This window comes from Acromyrmex echinatior, chromosome 11 (genome assembly GCF_024713525.1).
Source record: "Acromyrmex echinatior isolate Ae372 chromosome 11, ASM2471352v2, whole genome shotgun sequence".
Classification (NCBI taxonomy): domain Eukaryota; kingdom Metazoa; phylum Arthropoda; class Insecta; order Hymenoptera; family Formicidae; genus Acromyrmex; species Acromyrmex echinatior.
Genome location: NC_141862.1, coordinates 8,157,926 through 8,174,386, shown reverse-complemented (window position 1 = coordinate 8,174,386; position 16,461 = coordinate 8,157,926). Strand labels below are relative to the sequence as shown.

Sequence of the window (16,461 nt, the reverse complement as noted above, 5' to 3'; positions counted from 1 at the left end):
GTGACGTTCACCAGCGGCAGCAGCATGCAATCGTTCAGGTAGGGAGAGATAGGTGGGTAGGAAGAGTGTTCGAGAAGAAAGAGAAAGAACGTGGGAGGCAGAAAGAGACAAAAAGCTTGCAGAAGCAACGAATGACCAGCGCCAGATTGGGTCCGTTCGCTAGTGATGGTACTGATATCCCTGTGTGAGGTATCGAACACTTGACATCGTGTATCTTTCATCATCAATATCATTCTACATCAATTTTGACTGAGATATTAATCAAGCGAGACTAATGAAATGATCAAGTCATCGAATCGTTTTGAGTGCGGCATCGGACAGAGTGTTACAATACAGATTACAATACAGTACAATAAGTAAGGAGAAAAAAAAAGGGAATTTGCTGAAGCGATAATATCAGCTAGCTTGAGTGATGACCAGCATCAGCTCCTGATAGCGATGGTATTGATACGTTCGTGCAAAGATCGAATATTTGACACTGTGTCTTTTTTCTTTCATCGGTCAGTCGACATCGATTTTTTTAAATCGAAGACATTGATCAGATCATCAGACGCCAACAATTAATTATCGAATTGTCCAACACTTTTTAGCGTTTAACGTATGAAACAAAATTACATGAATGTTAATATACAGATTTGTCTCAAAGTTAAACTTCTCTTTTTCAAATAAATATCTATCTGTAGACATACATGTGAATGAATAGCACATAAATTATTTGAGTATATTGAGATATCAATTTGGTATTAACAACATTTTTGGAGAAACATGGAACATTGAAAATTCTAATAATAACCATTGATATTTCTCAAAACAACATTCATATCTGAGTAAAAGTGACAACATATAAAGATATTGCTCTTCATAATAAAGTTCTAATTAGACTGCCAACTCAATTCCATAATATTAAGATCACTTGATCATTTAAACTTGAATTGATACATCAACAATTAATATAAGACGAGATAATATTTCTCTTCAGCAAAAATTGAATTACCTGAATCATTAACTAGCTATCAAGCTTATCAGTACATCTATTCTAAGGATTTATTCGAGGACCAACAACTATTTACCTAGAGACTAGTCGTGCTTCTCGGCATGTGTATACCTTGAAGTCACTCTGTACGTCCGTTCGTTCGTCCGTCCGTCCATCCGTGCCTACTCTCCTGCCTGTCTCTGTCGGTGCCTGGGTCCGGTACACCGGTGGGATAGGACGGAGTGCCGCGGTGGAAGGAGTAGTAAGCGGCCTACGCAGTTTCAAGCTGGGTCCCAGCTTTTATTAGTTCTTCGGCGCTCGGCGGAGAACGAACGAAGAACGAACGGCGTGTGCGTGGTGTGGCGGCGGTCTATACCCCTGGTCCAGACCTCTGGTCATCAAGGGTCGTCCCTGCAGCTGAGTCGCGCGAGGTACGAACGTCATCAGTGCTATCGGCGACAAAAGGTGTAGCGATACAAGCGAGTTCGGGTTTAAAGAATCGCGTAGTGATCCTGGATATACTTATATATATATATATATATATGTATATCTATCAGTGCGAGACAATTTAGAAGATCGGATTGCCGGTTTACCCGGTGTCGAGTGTTTCTTGTCCTTGGGTGTTATATCTTGGGTGTCGGATAACGACAAGTGTCAAAAATTTGACGTCGAGAAAGGAAAGGCAGGACAAAATTCGCTTCGCTGATGAATTTGTAATCGGTAGTGTTAAATCTCTCAGATCGATCCCCCACGGATTTTCGCGATCCGGTGATAGTGACAGTTGCCGCACGTGAGAGTGTTCAGTTCGAATATAATCACCAAGTCTCTCTCCAAAAGAGAGAAACAAAGTCCTTGTTCCTCTTGCTCTTCTGGTTCCGCTCGGGGAACCGATATCGTACCTGAAGGGGCGTATCCTTAGAGAGAATATACCGGATATCTAAGCGATCGGAATGCTACTGTGCTAGTAAAGGTAAATCCAATATCGATAGGGGCCGAAATAATATCGATATGTATTGTCGACGATGACGACTATGACGATGACGAGAATGTTACTGCCACATAAGTTGATTTGCAGAATCGAACCGGCGGATACTCTTCGATTCGGTTGTACCGCAGGTCGCCGTGGATATTGATCGAAAGGGAAACGATACGGGCAGGTCGGGTAGGTAGGTTTTCTGCGCTGTGCGTTCGCGGGATCGAATAGATTATAGAGAGTCTCGCACGAGAGCGAGAGCGCGAGTTATTTCGCGCGCAGATTGGATCTGCCGGCTGGTCGGCCAACCGGGCGCTGCGCTGCGCTGGACAAACCAGAAATCCAGCGGAAGGGTAATATCCCATTAACTGAAAGATCAATTAACTCGCGTTAACGGACACTTTAATCACTGCGTGTGCGGCTAGGCAGCTAGGCCTCTCTCGCGGCGCGCTCTTCGCGAATCTAGGCGTTTAATCTGCCCGTTCCGAGATCGAGTCGGCCGATCATACGCGAGCTCCTCGCCTGCTCGCTATGGGGAGCGATCGCGATATGACGCGAGAGAGCTGCTCGCGGGACGAGCAGGATATGGAGGAGGTACGTATTATTCATTGATGCAGCCGTATTAACAACGCGTCGACGTCCGAGCGTGCCGATTACAGCGGGTATAAACATTTATGGAAATGTCTGGCACGGGTGATAGAATCTGTCCTCAAAGATCTCTCTCGAGATCAGGTGTGTCTCCCAAATTAATATGCTAAAAGGTTTACGACCGTGAATTACACGACCAGTTAAATTAATCGTCTCTGAGTCGGATCTGTTGAATTAGTTTTTTTTTTTTTAATAAACACTATATATGAAGGTTGTCTCGTAATTATCGTGTTATTTGTTGATGACAGCTTGGAGGTAGCTTGAAGATAGCTTAATAGAAAGTCTGATTATGGAGAAATATTACAAGGTATTAATTTAGTTTTATAAATGTAAATGAATATTGATTTATTAATTAAGTTCGAAGTAGTCAGTTTTGTAGTATCTTTTTTAAATCTAACGAAACCCAATTTTTCATTGAAGTAATTATTATCCAATTATAAAAAAAGATATCTTTTTTAATATTATATTATATTATATATTAGATATAGGTACATAATATTAAATATATTGTAAATAAGTTTTGCTTATTTTTAATGAAATTTATCTTTTAACAAAAGATTTTTTCTATAATTAATTATAATTTTATATAATGAAAATCAATATATAGTTAATTATATTAAAATATAATTATATTTTTCAAATATAATTAAACAGATCATCTCCCATTATTTCAGAAACTCAAATAAGTAGTTTAATAGCTCAATGATCAGACATACACTTCGAAGCATTTTCCTTTTTTCCAGTTCATGCTTAATTAAAAGTCTTATTCAAAAATTTATTTTAATTTTATTTTTATCTTCTTAAAAACTACACATGCATATCACGACGTCTTCTACATCATAAGAACCGTTTGCTTTAAAGTAGACTCGATGCACAGAACTCACGATTGCTTCTTTTTCGCCGTTTTCCTTTCGCTCTTTCGCCTGTCCGCACTCGCGAGATGAAGATCACGCCCATCAGCTCGAGGTGCAAATCCTCTCGCTGAATCTCCCGATACGGCGTTTTATCGTACGACGTTTCAACATACGGCGGGCGGGCATGCGTCGCGATTGAGACGTACGCGGATATAAAGAAGACGGAATACACGAGACGGTGCAACGATAAGCACCGTGTACCGGGAGAACTTTCGGCCTTGACGTACGAAGTGTGTCAGTGTTACTCGCGCGAGCGAGCGAGTGAGAAGAAGATAGGACGGATGCCTTCGATGGGAATCGCCGTTGCTGGATCCATTCACCATAATGCACCCGCACGTAACGTGACCCTTCGCGTGGCGTCCAGATTTCTCAGCCAGGCCGCGGATAAGCGATGACCCGTCTCGCATAATCGAGCGACGAAGAAGGTGCGCGGAACGTAATAGCAGTTACGCAAACAAAGCGATCATTCCGGTTTTTTTTTCCTCGCGACTTGTGTGACATCCATTTCCATTTCTGGCATCTACGTCATGTTCTTTGTGTTCATACCGTGCCTCGGCGTGTTCTATTAGTTTTGAGTCATATTTCTGCGCCCATCTATCTTGAGCGATACAGTAACGGTCCGCTTTCTCGAATAATACTTATTACCATCTTTTAAAAATGGAACAAAAAAATTATATCGATTGTTAAGCGACGTCTGCAATGAAATTTTAAGTAAAATTTAAACTTTAAGCTTTGAGCTGTAAGTCCAATCATAGTCGATTATTTCTTTTACATTTGACTGTATTGGTTAGTTTCTTACGTCAAATTACGAAATTATTTAAAGCTTTTCGAAAAACTATTAATTGTCCTAAGATTATTTCTACAATACTAATAATATTTCTACAATATTAATAATTATATTTTTCATGTTGATGAAATCAAATTTATGTTTGGCTTTATAGCGCTTTATTTTTAAACTTTCTGTAAAACACGTCATTCTGTAAACATGTCATGATGGTAATATATGATAATTCCACCTATACATAAATTCATAATGTCAAATTATATCCACAATTGGAGTTATTTTTTATCATTTCTATAAAGGTCGCTCCTTATCCAATACGTTGTAAATTTTACTAAAACGATGATGTTAAATAATTTAATTAAAAAAAAGAATTTAACTCAAATTTAGTTTATTATTTACTAAATGCAATAGTTAATATGGACGATGTTTTACTTTAAAATTAACCACAGAAATGACTTAATTAACATTTTGACGCATGGAAATTAAAAAGAACGAAATGATATTTAACTTAAAGAATTAGATTAGACTATTTTTGCTCCTTTTATCGTAAATCTAACAACGTATCTTTCTAAAAATCAAAGAGAGAGAGAGAGAGAGAGAGAGCATAAAATGAGATTATAAATTCATAAATTCGTAAATATTTTTAGTATCTTGAAAAAGTACTGTAAATATCCAAACTCTGTTATTACGATAATTTTGATAACGTTGCCAAAATAAAGCTGTTTTAATATATGAAATATCTTACACGTTCCGAATAAAAATGTGAAAATGTGAACAAATTAAAAAGCCCAATAGATTTCAAAAAAGAAACGATACCATGATGGACAAACTGGAGAATCCCGAACAACTAAAAGCGTCCGAGATACGATCTATCGGCAAATTGTGTCGGGCGTAAACGCAGAGATTCGTCCCGAACAGAGCGCTTGTAAGCCGTTAGAGATAAAGTTCATAGGGATCTACGTGGAGCATCGGAAAGAACAACGTCGAAGCAGGAATTTTATAAGTACCGGTGCCCCGAAGAACACGCGCGCAAGGTTTCCTCCTGGCTTTTACACGAGCACCGCGCGATTCCTCTTCTCGTGCTCGCGCGGCGATCTAAATTAAAATCTTTCCCCGGCCTCGTCGATTCTCCAACTGCGCGGCGTAAATGGGCGACGGACGGCTAGAAACGAAAGGTGAGTTTCGAATTTGTGAGAATGTTGAGAAAAATAAATACCGGACTTGCACACGCGGAAATGTCACGACGGTCGTAATGAGTGTCCAGTCGAGACCGGCGTATCTTTTTTCGGTCATACTGTACGATGTCCACGCAAATTTATTGGGTAGTCTGGTGGTATTAACTGTAAAACGCACCGCTTCGCCAGCGAAAAAGTAACGAGATAAAAACGAGTCTCATCAACTTGTTTTCGCGAACGAATGTGTTTAACAAGCGATCCAAGAAAGGTCCCAAGAAAGGTCAATTATCTTAATTTTTGAATGTTTAAATGTGTAAAAAATAATCTCTTCTGGACATTAAAGATATTGTTGAATTTTATATTAATCTAAAAAGAATTTATTAAAAGACAAATTATCATAAACATTAATAAATTAATTAGTTTTACAATCCAAACAGGTAAAAGCCATCAATATAAAATACTTCAGAAATCTTTTACAAGATTAATATTTTTGCAAGAATTTATGTAAAGAATACAATTGCCTACAGTTATCAAAATATTTAGTTATCAAATTATTAAGAGTAATAAAATGGAGCCTTTTACACGTCTAAAATTTTATAAGTATATTAATTTTTAGAGATTTTTTCCTGTGATCTACGTAAATAAAACACCTTCATATGTGTATTAAAGTAAGATCCATATATTTAAATTTTAAATTTAAATTATTATGTGAAGTTTATCTACTATTAAATATCAAAGAAGCAAGAGTAACTTCTTAAATTAAATAAATTTTTTATTTTTTATTTCCACGTGTGTCGAGATATAAATCAATTCATTTCTGTGGTTATGTCATAGCATGTTAATTTCAAGGTAAACAACGTCCACATATTGACGTATGCTTTTTTTTAATAAATAATAAATTAAATTCGAATTAAATTTAAATTCATTTTTTGAAATTAAATTATTTAATTGTTTTAATTAAAGTAACGATATGTTGAGTAGTAACGGGCTGTAGAAATAATTAAAAACAACTCAAATTGAGTATAATTTGACAGTATATAACATCGTGTATAAACCATCTACAATTAATGCTCAATTTAGATTTCCTCTTGCTCTATAATCCAGCAGCAGCTTCTAATGGCGGTTGGATTGCGATTACAAACGCGAGACTTCGCACCTCCGAGGGTCAAGCAAATCCTTCGCATCTGGTTGCGGGACGAAACGAACACTATCTCCAATTTTATTATCGGGATTCTACACGTCAATAAAAGTTAATGAAGAAGGTGCTAAACATTTTGCGCGCGAAAGGAGTGTTTATTACGTCGCGGTATCCGAACGCGCGCGTATTATAGGGCTAGAAAATAGTCATATAACCGGGTTTGATATGATTTTATTGCCGGTGCGATTCTAATTTTCGTGCCGTTATTCCGAAACGAATGTGAAATATTTCAAAGATGGACGCGGGACCGTTAGAGGGAACATTTGGAATGGATGCGAGAACATGACTTCGTCCTAACTTTTTGTGGCTTCTAATATTCTTTCCGATCTCTTTTACTTTTATTCTATCTCTCCGTGAAGATTCTAGTTCTAACACGCGAGAGAGAACAAATTTAAGCGTGCCTTTGTCCGGATCTCGCCGCCGCTAATGACTAACGGCAAGGACATCGCAACATGAAATCATCGCAAAATTCGGAACGCGAACGTTGTAGCACACTCCGACAGGTTACGTTTTTATTATTCCCGTTTGCGCTGTTATGCAACATCAGGAAGCAGCAAATAACACGTATTAAGAAATCCTGCACATCGGATGTATGTCATCATGACAAAATTACAACATTCTCGCTAACAACATTTGCAATGCTGAAAAAACAAATTAAATTACATTTATTTTCAATTTGTATATGATTAAAATTATTAATTTCAATTTAAGAAACAGAATAATCTCTTCATTGCAATCACTATAAAATTTACAAAGTAATACGATTAATATTATCCTTGTACAGCAGCAGTAGTATAGCAATACAACAAATAACGTAAGATACTATCTTGAATGTATTTTACAAATATTTTTACGAAAAATACAACATAATGTTCTCACATAACTCGACGTAATTTCCTCCGCTTACCGTCAACTATCTTAATTCCCGTCTTCTTCCCGCAAGGAAAAGAAAAATATATACATCGTGGAATGCACATAGGGCGGAATTAAAATCATGAGCATATAGCCGTGTTGTGTCGCCGCACTTAGCAACATTCTTATCTTTCGTTTTACTGTTATCCAGCGTCGTAGTAAACGACGAATGCATTAGAGGTCCTTCTCGTACATTAGACGTGGTCCGGTCGAAACCCACGATCGTCGCCAATTTTTTTTACCCCCCAGATCGAATCGAGCGTTTCTCCACGCGATTAGGGCGACTAGAAAGCGCGTGGGAGTCGATGGGCAAAAGGGTCCCGTCGTAAACTCTCGAATCTCGAAAAAAAATATATATTAACGCCAGTTTTTATAGCGAAGTCTCCGCGGGGGACAACCCGCCTGTTCGCCAAATATGGCTACCGAGCCTTCCAAGTGTATCTTAATCTTTGGATCAGGCTCCATGCGAATTGTCTCATTTGAAAACCCTTCCCTTGCGCTCTCCCGGGGCTAATAAAGTCGTTGAGCGACGGCTCACCCCTATGTGTCACGTATGCGAGAACTCGCCAAGACAATGTGTCATTCTGGTCAGATGGCCTTGAGAGATGGACGCGTACGTGCGCGCGCAGGATCACCTTTATTTGTTTCAAGGGCGGAATGACTCGAATGGACAAAAACGCACGACGAATGTTAATTCCTTTTACAGTGGTGTTTTTTTTTTTTTTTTTAAATTGACTCGGAAAGCAATACAATAATTTTTTATCAACTCTAAAGTTAATTTTAATGTTCTTTTATTGTACCTTCGATATTTAAAATATAATAAAAAGTTTTACGTAGATTTTGGAGAGAGTTAAAAATTTTCAAATCGATAATAAGTTACATATTCATTATTTTATTGACGATGAATTTTGGAGCATAATATATATGCATCAATTGCAACTGGTTGAAACCACTTTGCGCAATAAAAGAATCACGACGAAGGCCGACTTCTTAAAAAAAGGAGGACGTTGTTTTTACACGATAGCGCGAAAAACATCTAGTGAAATAAAACGCTTATAATGATAATGAGCAGTCCCGACGTTTCCGCTTGACTGTCGTCCAAGTGACCGTCGTCAGCGGTATTTTTAGAATCGTTTTTATCGAGATGACCATGTTCAACGTTTTGCTTCTATACGCCGCGGGGTCCAAGATTGATTGTCTTATCGATTTACGTAAATTCGTGAAAACAAATCAGACATCTTACAGTGACTGATCATTAAAACGTAATATTACTTTGGACAGTTACGAACATTGATTATGATCTCTTGGTTTTGACATATTTGGGATTATACGTCTCTTGCTTTTATTTTCTAATTGTAAGAGAAAGGATTCTATCGCATCGATAGGTTTTATTGCATTGCATGAGTTCTATCTTTCGTCACAGCGTTATGAGGCAATATGCAAATACCTGTGATTATTCTTGAGAAAATAGATTCCAAGTGATGAAAATAGGCGTCTCGCCGGATATGAAACTTTGAAACTAATAAACTACTTACTCAACTATTAATTTCCGTGGATACCTGTGGAAACTGAAGATTTCAATAAAAAGTCTATGGGTATGTAAGAGAATATTTTCGTGAAATGAATTAGTTGTTCTGTGACATTTACTTGTGACAAACAAAATGTGCCGAAAATAAACAATTTATTCACGCTGTGAATAAATTAATTAAAATCAAGTCAACTTCATATCTTGTTGCCTCGAATCGACAACATGAGGCTTTGAAGCTTCAACTTTCATGAAATTTAAATTAGGTGTCGTTGCGTTTAGATCGTAACATCGATAGGAAAACCAAAGAGTTCAGAATCCTAGCCATAATTACGATAATGCTTAATGTAAGACGGACGGATGTAAGAAAAAAAACGATAGCAGTTTTATCGTACAATCGCTCCTATTAGCAAAGTTCTCATCAACGAATTCATTGCCGATATTATGCGCCGTCACCGTCATCCCTGTCACTGTCATTATATCGTTGCACGTATCTCGAGTATCCCATCTTCCTGCATGACGACAAAGAGAACCATTATCACTCGTTGCGTTTATCATCATCTACCTACAGTTGGCATGCGCTAGTATAGACACGTCGCCGGGAACACACGATGCCTATCATTTCTCTTTCTCTCACGTTTTTCATGCATGCATACGCGCACGTACAAACGCATACGCGTGCGTAGAAATAATATGTACAGAAAACGCGCGTATTCTCGAACGCAAACTGCATTCTCATGATAACTGAGGAACAATTCAGCCGATTGTTTGTTTGGAAAGCGGAGTAAGTCTGGAGGAGCTTGTTACAACTGATACGTCCTATCAGCTTACGCAGTTATACTGATAAACGCTTATTATATCCAATTCCTTTATTAGAACACTATGAAAAAATCCTATTATTCGCATATCGAAAAAGAGAACTTCCAAATAAACTTTCGTGCTTTCGATCGAACGGACAGACGATTTCAAAACTGGAGCAACGAACGAAAAAGGAATTAATCTCGTAAATCGTATCTCTGTCGATGAGATTATCTTAGATATTAAAAGCACAGCTTTGCTTGGCTTACAGGTCGGTGATCGGGTCTACGGGTGCGCTCTCTTGAGAGCAGAAAGGGGAAAGGGGAAGGTAAGATCAGGGGTGAGAACGCTCTGGGGTGGGATAATAAAAGTATAAGCGCAAGCACGAAACGGGGCTTGGGCGAAACGGGAAACGGTGTTCCTAGCTGGGCATGATCGGGAGAAAAGGTTGAAAGACAAGATGCTCACGATGCAACGCTCAGAATTGCTAAGAGGGGGAGAAGGCTGCAACCCTCCCGGCACGCATTTACTACCCCCCGTTGTGCCCAGGGCTTCCGTCTCCGAGTCTGCCGAGAGGAGTGTTTCCTTCAATCGAGACGTCCACGTGAAGAGGATCGGTGAGTCCAGGCAATATCACACCATACTGTGACATATCCTGCATATGTAGTGGAGCGAGAGAGATCGAAAGAAATGGCGCTGCTTGATTTTTCAGGCCCAAGATGTATCGATTATGTTTTAGAAAAAACGATGTATATATAATGTAATAATAACATATATAACGTAGAAATACAGTGTTGACAAATTTGATACAAATGTAGAGTAGTACATTTCTAATTATATTAATACCTTAATAGAGTACCTTTCTAGAAAAAAAACAGCAAAGGTACAATTTCTAATACAATGTTAGAAAAATTCAATAATATTTGATTTAAATACAAAAGCAATTAATTACATGAAAATATTATATTTTATTTATAACACTGATAGTATAACAAAATTTCTCTGCACATACATTTTCAAAAAATATATATATTATGTATTAATTAAATTTTGCACAGATATTTATTATTCGATCTAATAGATAAGTTGTAATTTTTTGTTGCCACGAAAAGTAGGAAAGCTTTAAATTATATTCTGCAATAGAAATAAAGATTGATTTGGTTAACCTTCGGTAAAATCGACCCTTCACGTTTCGTCTAACAGTACCTGTATACGATGGTCCGCACGCGCGAGTACCAAAAGTACCGTTTGCCAAATTAAAATCTGATAAAATGAGGAGGTTACGTGTTCGCAAGGACGATCTTCCGGTACGATTCATGATACGAGCGCTCATGCACAGTCAGAATTTAATGCACGTTGCCACCATAAAAGTGCACGAAAAGTCAGTCGAGGAAAAGAGAAAAAAAGAACAGAGGGAAGAACCGAGAGAGATCGCGCAAAATGATTTTACTTCACGATGCCGCGTTGTCTTATATCTCAGAAAAAAATTATGGCCCTAGAGAGCGATCCCAGATTGTGGAAATTATTCGCAGCGACTCCTCTCTCGTTCTTTTGCTGGCTCTCGCCAGGGATCTCGTCTCTCGTCGACCGCTTCCAAGAATCATCCTGACCGGAAAATTATACGCGCGGTCGTGCGAAATTCCGTTGATGCGCGACACGGCTGCATTGCATGCCTTAATCTCGCAAAGATGGGAGAAATTTCGGAGCTGTCAACGAGTTTAATTAAGATTGCGCGCGCGTTTTACGGTCAATTTTTTACTTCTTTAAGATCTCTTTTTATGATATTTTAACAGAGTCGGTGCATCGCGCGATGAATTTTATGATTCCAACTTATCACGATATTTACAGTTAATACACCATTTGTTCTTGAATCATACATAAAATTTATAACGTAATTTATTACATGTAGTAATCAAGCTAAAAAATATATTAACTCCTTGCATATGTGAATAACTCTTTGCCAGAAATGTACTATTCTACGTATTACATTTAATAAATTTATATTTCTTACGTCAACATTTTGTAAACAAGAGAAAGAATTCTCGGATTTTTCAGAGTAAGAGCGAAAGCCGAGACATCAAGCAGCACTTTAGCGCTACGAGCTATGCAATACGCCTAACTTGTGTCTAACTTCTGCAATTCCCTTGATATCAATGTGTAACAAATTTAATTAGCAGATCCTGCCGCAGACTAATGGCACGAAATAATCGTTACGCTATGCGATCGATCCATTTTTTCCCCAATGCCAGTATTAATCATGGCTAATTGGCTATCAATTGCGTAACAATAATGTTAACCAATCCAAACAAAATGCTTTTATGAGCCTCCGCGGTTGTCAATATATAAATTATATATTTGTAAGGCGATAAACTATACTTTGCAAACAATTAAAATGTACTTATCTAATGAAGTTAATTACAGTTAATTTCGTTTGATAAATACATTCCAATTGTTTGCAAATTATATTTTGTCGTCTTATGAATATATTATAATTTATGCACTAACAACCGCGGACGCTTATATAAACATTTTACTCGTATTTAATTTATTTTAATAATTTTAACGATGACTCTCCCTTAAACGATCCCCTGAGTTGCGTTCCCAAATTCAACTCTGTCGATTCGAATATCACTTTGTTGGTCACCGAATATTGAATAAAAATAAAAGACTCAGAATTGACAGAGTCAAGTTTTGGAACGCATTCCTGGAGAAGATGACAGCGATTTCAGTGACTTTGGCATCATCGAGGTCAGTGAGCCATCATTATCTCGTAGGGACAATTTCAAGTGAGAAGAATACGCGCCTTCGCTGTCTCTCGCAATTCCCTTAATGCGATATGCGGGATTGTAACGGTATTGGTGTGTGTATACACAGGACTCAGCCATTCTTCTATTACCAGCTAATTATTAATTGTATTAATGACCCCTCTTTACAAAGCGTTGCATCCTGCTGACTTCCTTCACTGCATTCTTAACACGTGTTGAAGCCTTTTTGCCGCGAAGGGTACGTATATACAGAGTGTATTTTAATTTACGCGAGTAAGATCGTATATGTTTCAGGAAATAATAAATTTGCCAGAGATAATTGTTGAGAAAAAGTTCGACATTGTTTTCAAAAGATTGACATTTAGGATTTTAGTAAAATCCACTAAAAATTGTTTTCTGACTATTTACCACGGATTTTCAGTATAATAATGAGCAAACAGGAGCCTTAACGGAAATATTTCATTGTTTATTTCTATTATTTCTACGACACTGAGAAACTAGTCATCATGAGATTTAAGATAATTAAAAATGGTTATCAGCGGAACTGATCTTATTAAGCCTCTGTGTTGCTGAGAATCACACGGTCACTATATTACGCTAGGTCACGTAGATACACTAAAAGCAGTATACTGAGATCGCGGTTCTATCTTGTTTATGCGCAGTTTCAGGAAAGCAACTTAATATGCCACACACTACGAACCACGGCGAAGTACAGGATAAACACGACAGATAAAGCTAAACGCAGCGAACCGTCGCAAGTTCATTGCATTTCCGCTTTCCGTGTATCGCTAACGCGGCGATCGAAATTAATTTGCGTCTTCGATATCTCTTGCTTGTTCTGACAACTCGATCATTTTTAAATTCGTCCGAAGCGTTCGAAAGTCAGATGCGTAATTAATCTACGGTAATGTACCAATGTACGAATAACGGCACAAGTAAAATTAATGGCCTCTAAATCAAGCAGTAGACTTAGAATTCGATTTGGAGCTTGTATTTATAATCGACATTTATTACAGAACTCTATTTTTTATGAGATGTATATATCATAATTTTTTAATATCGTGTATCAAATTTATTTATGTATCTGAAATTCAATTTGCGAAAAAATCCATTTTTTATTATTTAAAATCATTATAATTAATATTCATCATTTATAATTAAAAAAATATTAGCATTCGTTGATATTTTTTCGATTAAAGAAAAATGATAGAATTGATTTTAAAATTATAAAAGAAATAAATATATTTATTTCTAAAACAGTATCTAATTATTTTTACGATTGTAAAATCTCATTTCAGCACAAGCTAAAATAAATAATTAATTCGTTTTAATTAGATCCTTAAATGTGATATTAATTAACATTGATAATCTGTTAACATACAATAACAGAAATTCAATTTTTTATTTATGAAGATACTAAAAATATCTTTTCTCGCATTTTTTCTTTTTTTAAGCTCAAGAACTGTATCTCGATTGATAAGATTAAGTGTCAACGTTGCGATTAGGTGCGGTCGATGAACTCTTACCCATTTACTTTTTGCGATAATATGAACAATAAAAATGCTCAGTACGATTTACCGAAAAATTTCCATGACTGCTTCAAAAACCGGGAGAGCATAATTAAATTCAGATATTCATCATCATGTCAACTCAATCTTTGATGTTATTATTGCAATTAATTATGATATCAAAGATTATTTCTTAGGATATATACACAGTCTATTCTTAATAAAAATTATTTTCTGATAATACAAATCTATATAGTAATGAATGTGTATATAGAAAATATATATTCTACGTATAAAGAATATAATACAAAAATATTTGCATTCTTACTTTATACATTTTTAAATGGATATCTTAAAGAGTAAAATTTTATTCTTAAAAATTAAAAATTGAATTACTCTTTTTCAAGACTCGTTCAATTTTAACTCTTTAGAACGAAATTTCATTTCAAAGAATTTAAAGAATAGCTATTTCTTTATCAATATTTCATAATTATACTTTCAATACATTTAACGATGTTTAAATAAAATGAATAAATATTCATTTTATTTAAACATCATAAATATGACATTCCAAGAATGAATCTGAGCACTAAGGAAACCCGCGAAACACATAATTTTTTAATGAATAAACATGTTTACGTGCAGCAAGTTTGTAGGAGGACTCGAAAGCGTTTTGCCATTCAAAAATAGTTAATTAGAAAGCGATGCTATCTAAGGGAACAAGGAGAGATTTTTCGCTATAAAACAAAAAGAATTAGTTCAGGCCAGTGTATATCAGCGGTCGCGTCATATTTCTCATTATATCAATAGCAAAGTATTCTTATTATCCCCTCTTTCCTTCCTTTCTCTTTATCTTTCTCTCTTCCTTTCCCTTCCCGTCGTCAATGCGGGCGGTCTCGGAAAGTCAGCCTAGTTGGGTGCAGCATTGCGCTCTCGTCCAAGCTTGTTAAGGGCCCCTTGTGTCGTCCGCATTATCCCGCCTGCCGGCGTTTCCTGGATCGTCGCGTGCTCCGCGATCGCGGGGACCGGCTTTAACCCGATGCACATGAATGTGTGCGTGTGTAACGAGGTGTAATACGCTTCCCGATCGCGCTATGATCTTCGTTAGATCGCTAATGAACGCCGCACGGAAATCGTTCCGAGATACGCGCTCCAAGAAGCTGATTGTCGTTCGCGAAATAAATCGAAACTGGTCTCTGCCCTTCTCTCTCTCTCTCTCTCTCTCTCTCTCTCTCTCTCTCTCTCTCTCTCTCTTCTTCGCAGTTAATTAATGATTAATTGTTAAGTACTGTTGAAGTGACAAATGTTAAAGTCCTTTGTGATGGAAGACGACTAGATTAATTATATTTGTATAGGAGACTCATTTTAGACAGATTTTGAGAAAAACTCTTACTCAGATTTAGAACGAAAATTTTTTTTTAATATGATAAAAACAGTAACTTTTTATTTATCAAAAATTAATTGTGTAACCAATTAATAAATTTTAAGTATAAATGACTACTAAAAATATAAAGTATTTTAAAATTTTTTTAATAGTTTTATTTTAATATTTTAGAATTTTATTTCCGAGTTTACAGAAGTATTTATTGGCAAGTATTAAAAAATCGCAATAAATTATATTACATAGTCTCTCTGTTTTATATCAACTTATATAACGAATATAAAACAAATTGCAAATTATCCTATGTAGACAGTAAATATAAAATCTGTATTATTTTTTATTATGTTGCGCAACAATGATTCACAATTCCTAATGCAGATTCAGAGAAAATAATAATCACTATGAGAACTATGAGAAAAATACAGTCATGCTGTTTCCTGTTCAAAATAAACAGTCTTTATATTTCTGTGGTTTCATCGTAATAATAATAACTTAATTTTGAATTATTAGATCTTACGTAAAATATTATTCTGTATTATTTTTCCTTGCACATAAAGTAGAAACAACGATGCGTAACAAGTTCAATGGTAATGCAGCGATATGTAACGATCAGATACACGTGACTCGCGCAGTAGATACGAGGAAGTATTTGAGTACTGAATAGCACTGGTATTTAACAACATAGAGATCGCATATCGGATATCGCACGAGTAAAACGCCATCAATACTGTGCAACCGCGTTAATTTTCTTGCTAGAGAAACCTCAACATGATCAATCTCGAATTAGTAGACAGACATGAACATCGACATAAGACTTACAACACGCATTAATCCTTATCTCATGAGATAATATTGTACATATAATTGTGTATAACATCTATACTTTATGATCGAATTGCCATAAAAT

The 16,461-nt window shown here is 36.4% G+C and overlaps 1 protein-coding gene across 3 annotated transcripts in view; it reads left to right on the top strand.

The window, feature by feature from the left end:
- Nucleotides 1-1,264: 1,264 nt before the first annotated feature.
- Nucleotides 1,265-16,461, top strand: part of blo (bloated) — a 124,767-nt gene continuing 109,570 nt past the window's right edge. The window contains exons 1-2 of one of the 3 annotated variants that reach the window (XM_011062242.2): nt 1,265-1,404; nt 10,172-10,517. In XM_011062242.2, coding sequence (XP_011060544.1) covers nt 10,361-10,517 — 157 coding nt within the window. In that variant the 5' untranslated portion in view covers nt 1,265-1,404; nt 10,172-10,360. Of the gene's footprint in view, nt 1,405-1,465; nt 1,944-8,295; nt 10,518-16,461 lie in introns of those variants that run through there. The other 2 variants (XM_011062243.2, XM_087410927.1) reach the window with 2 other exon arrangements.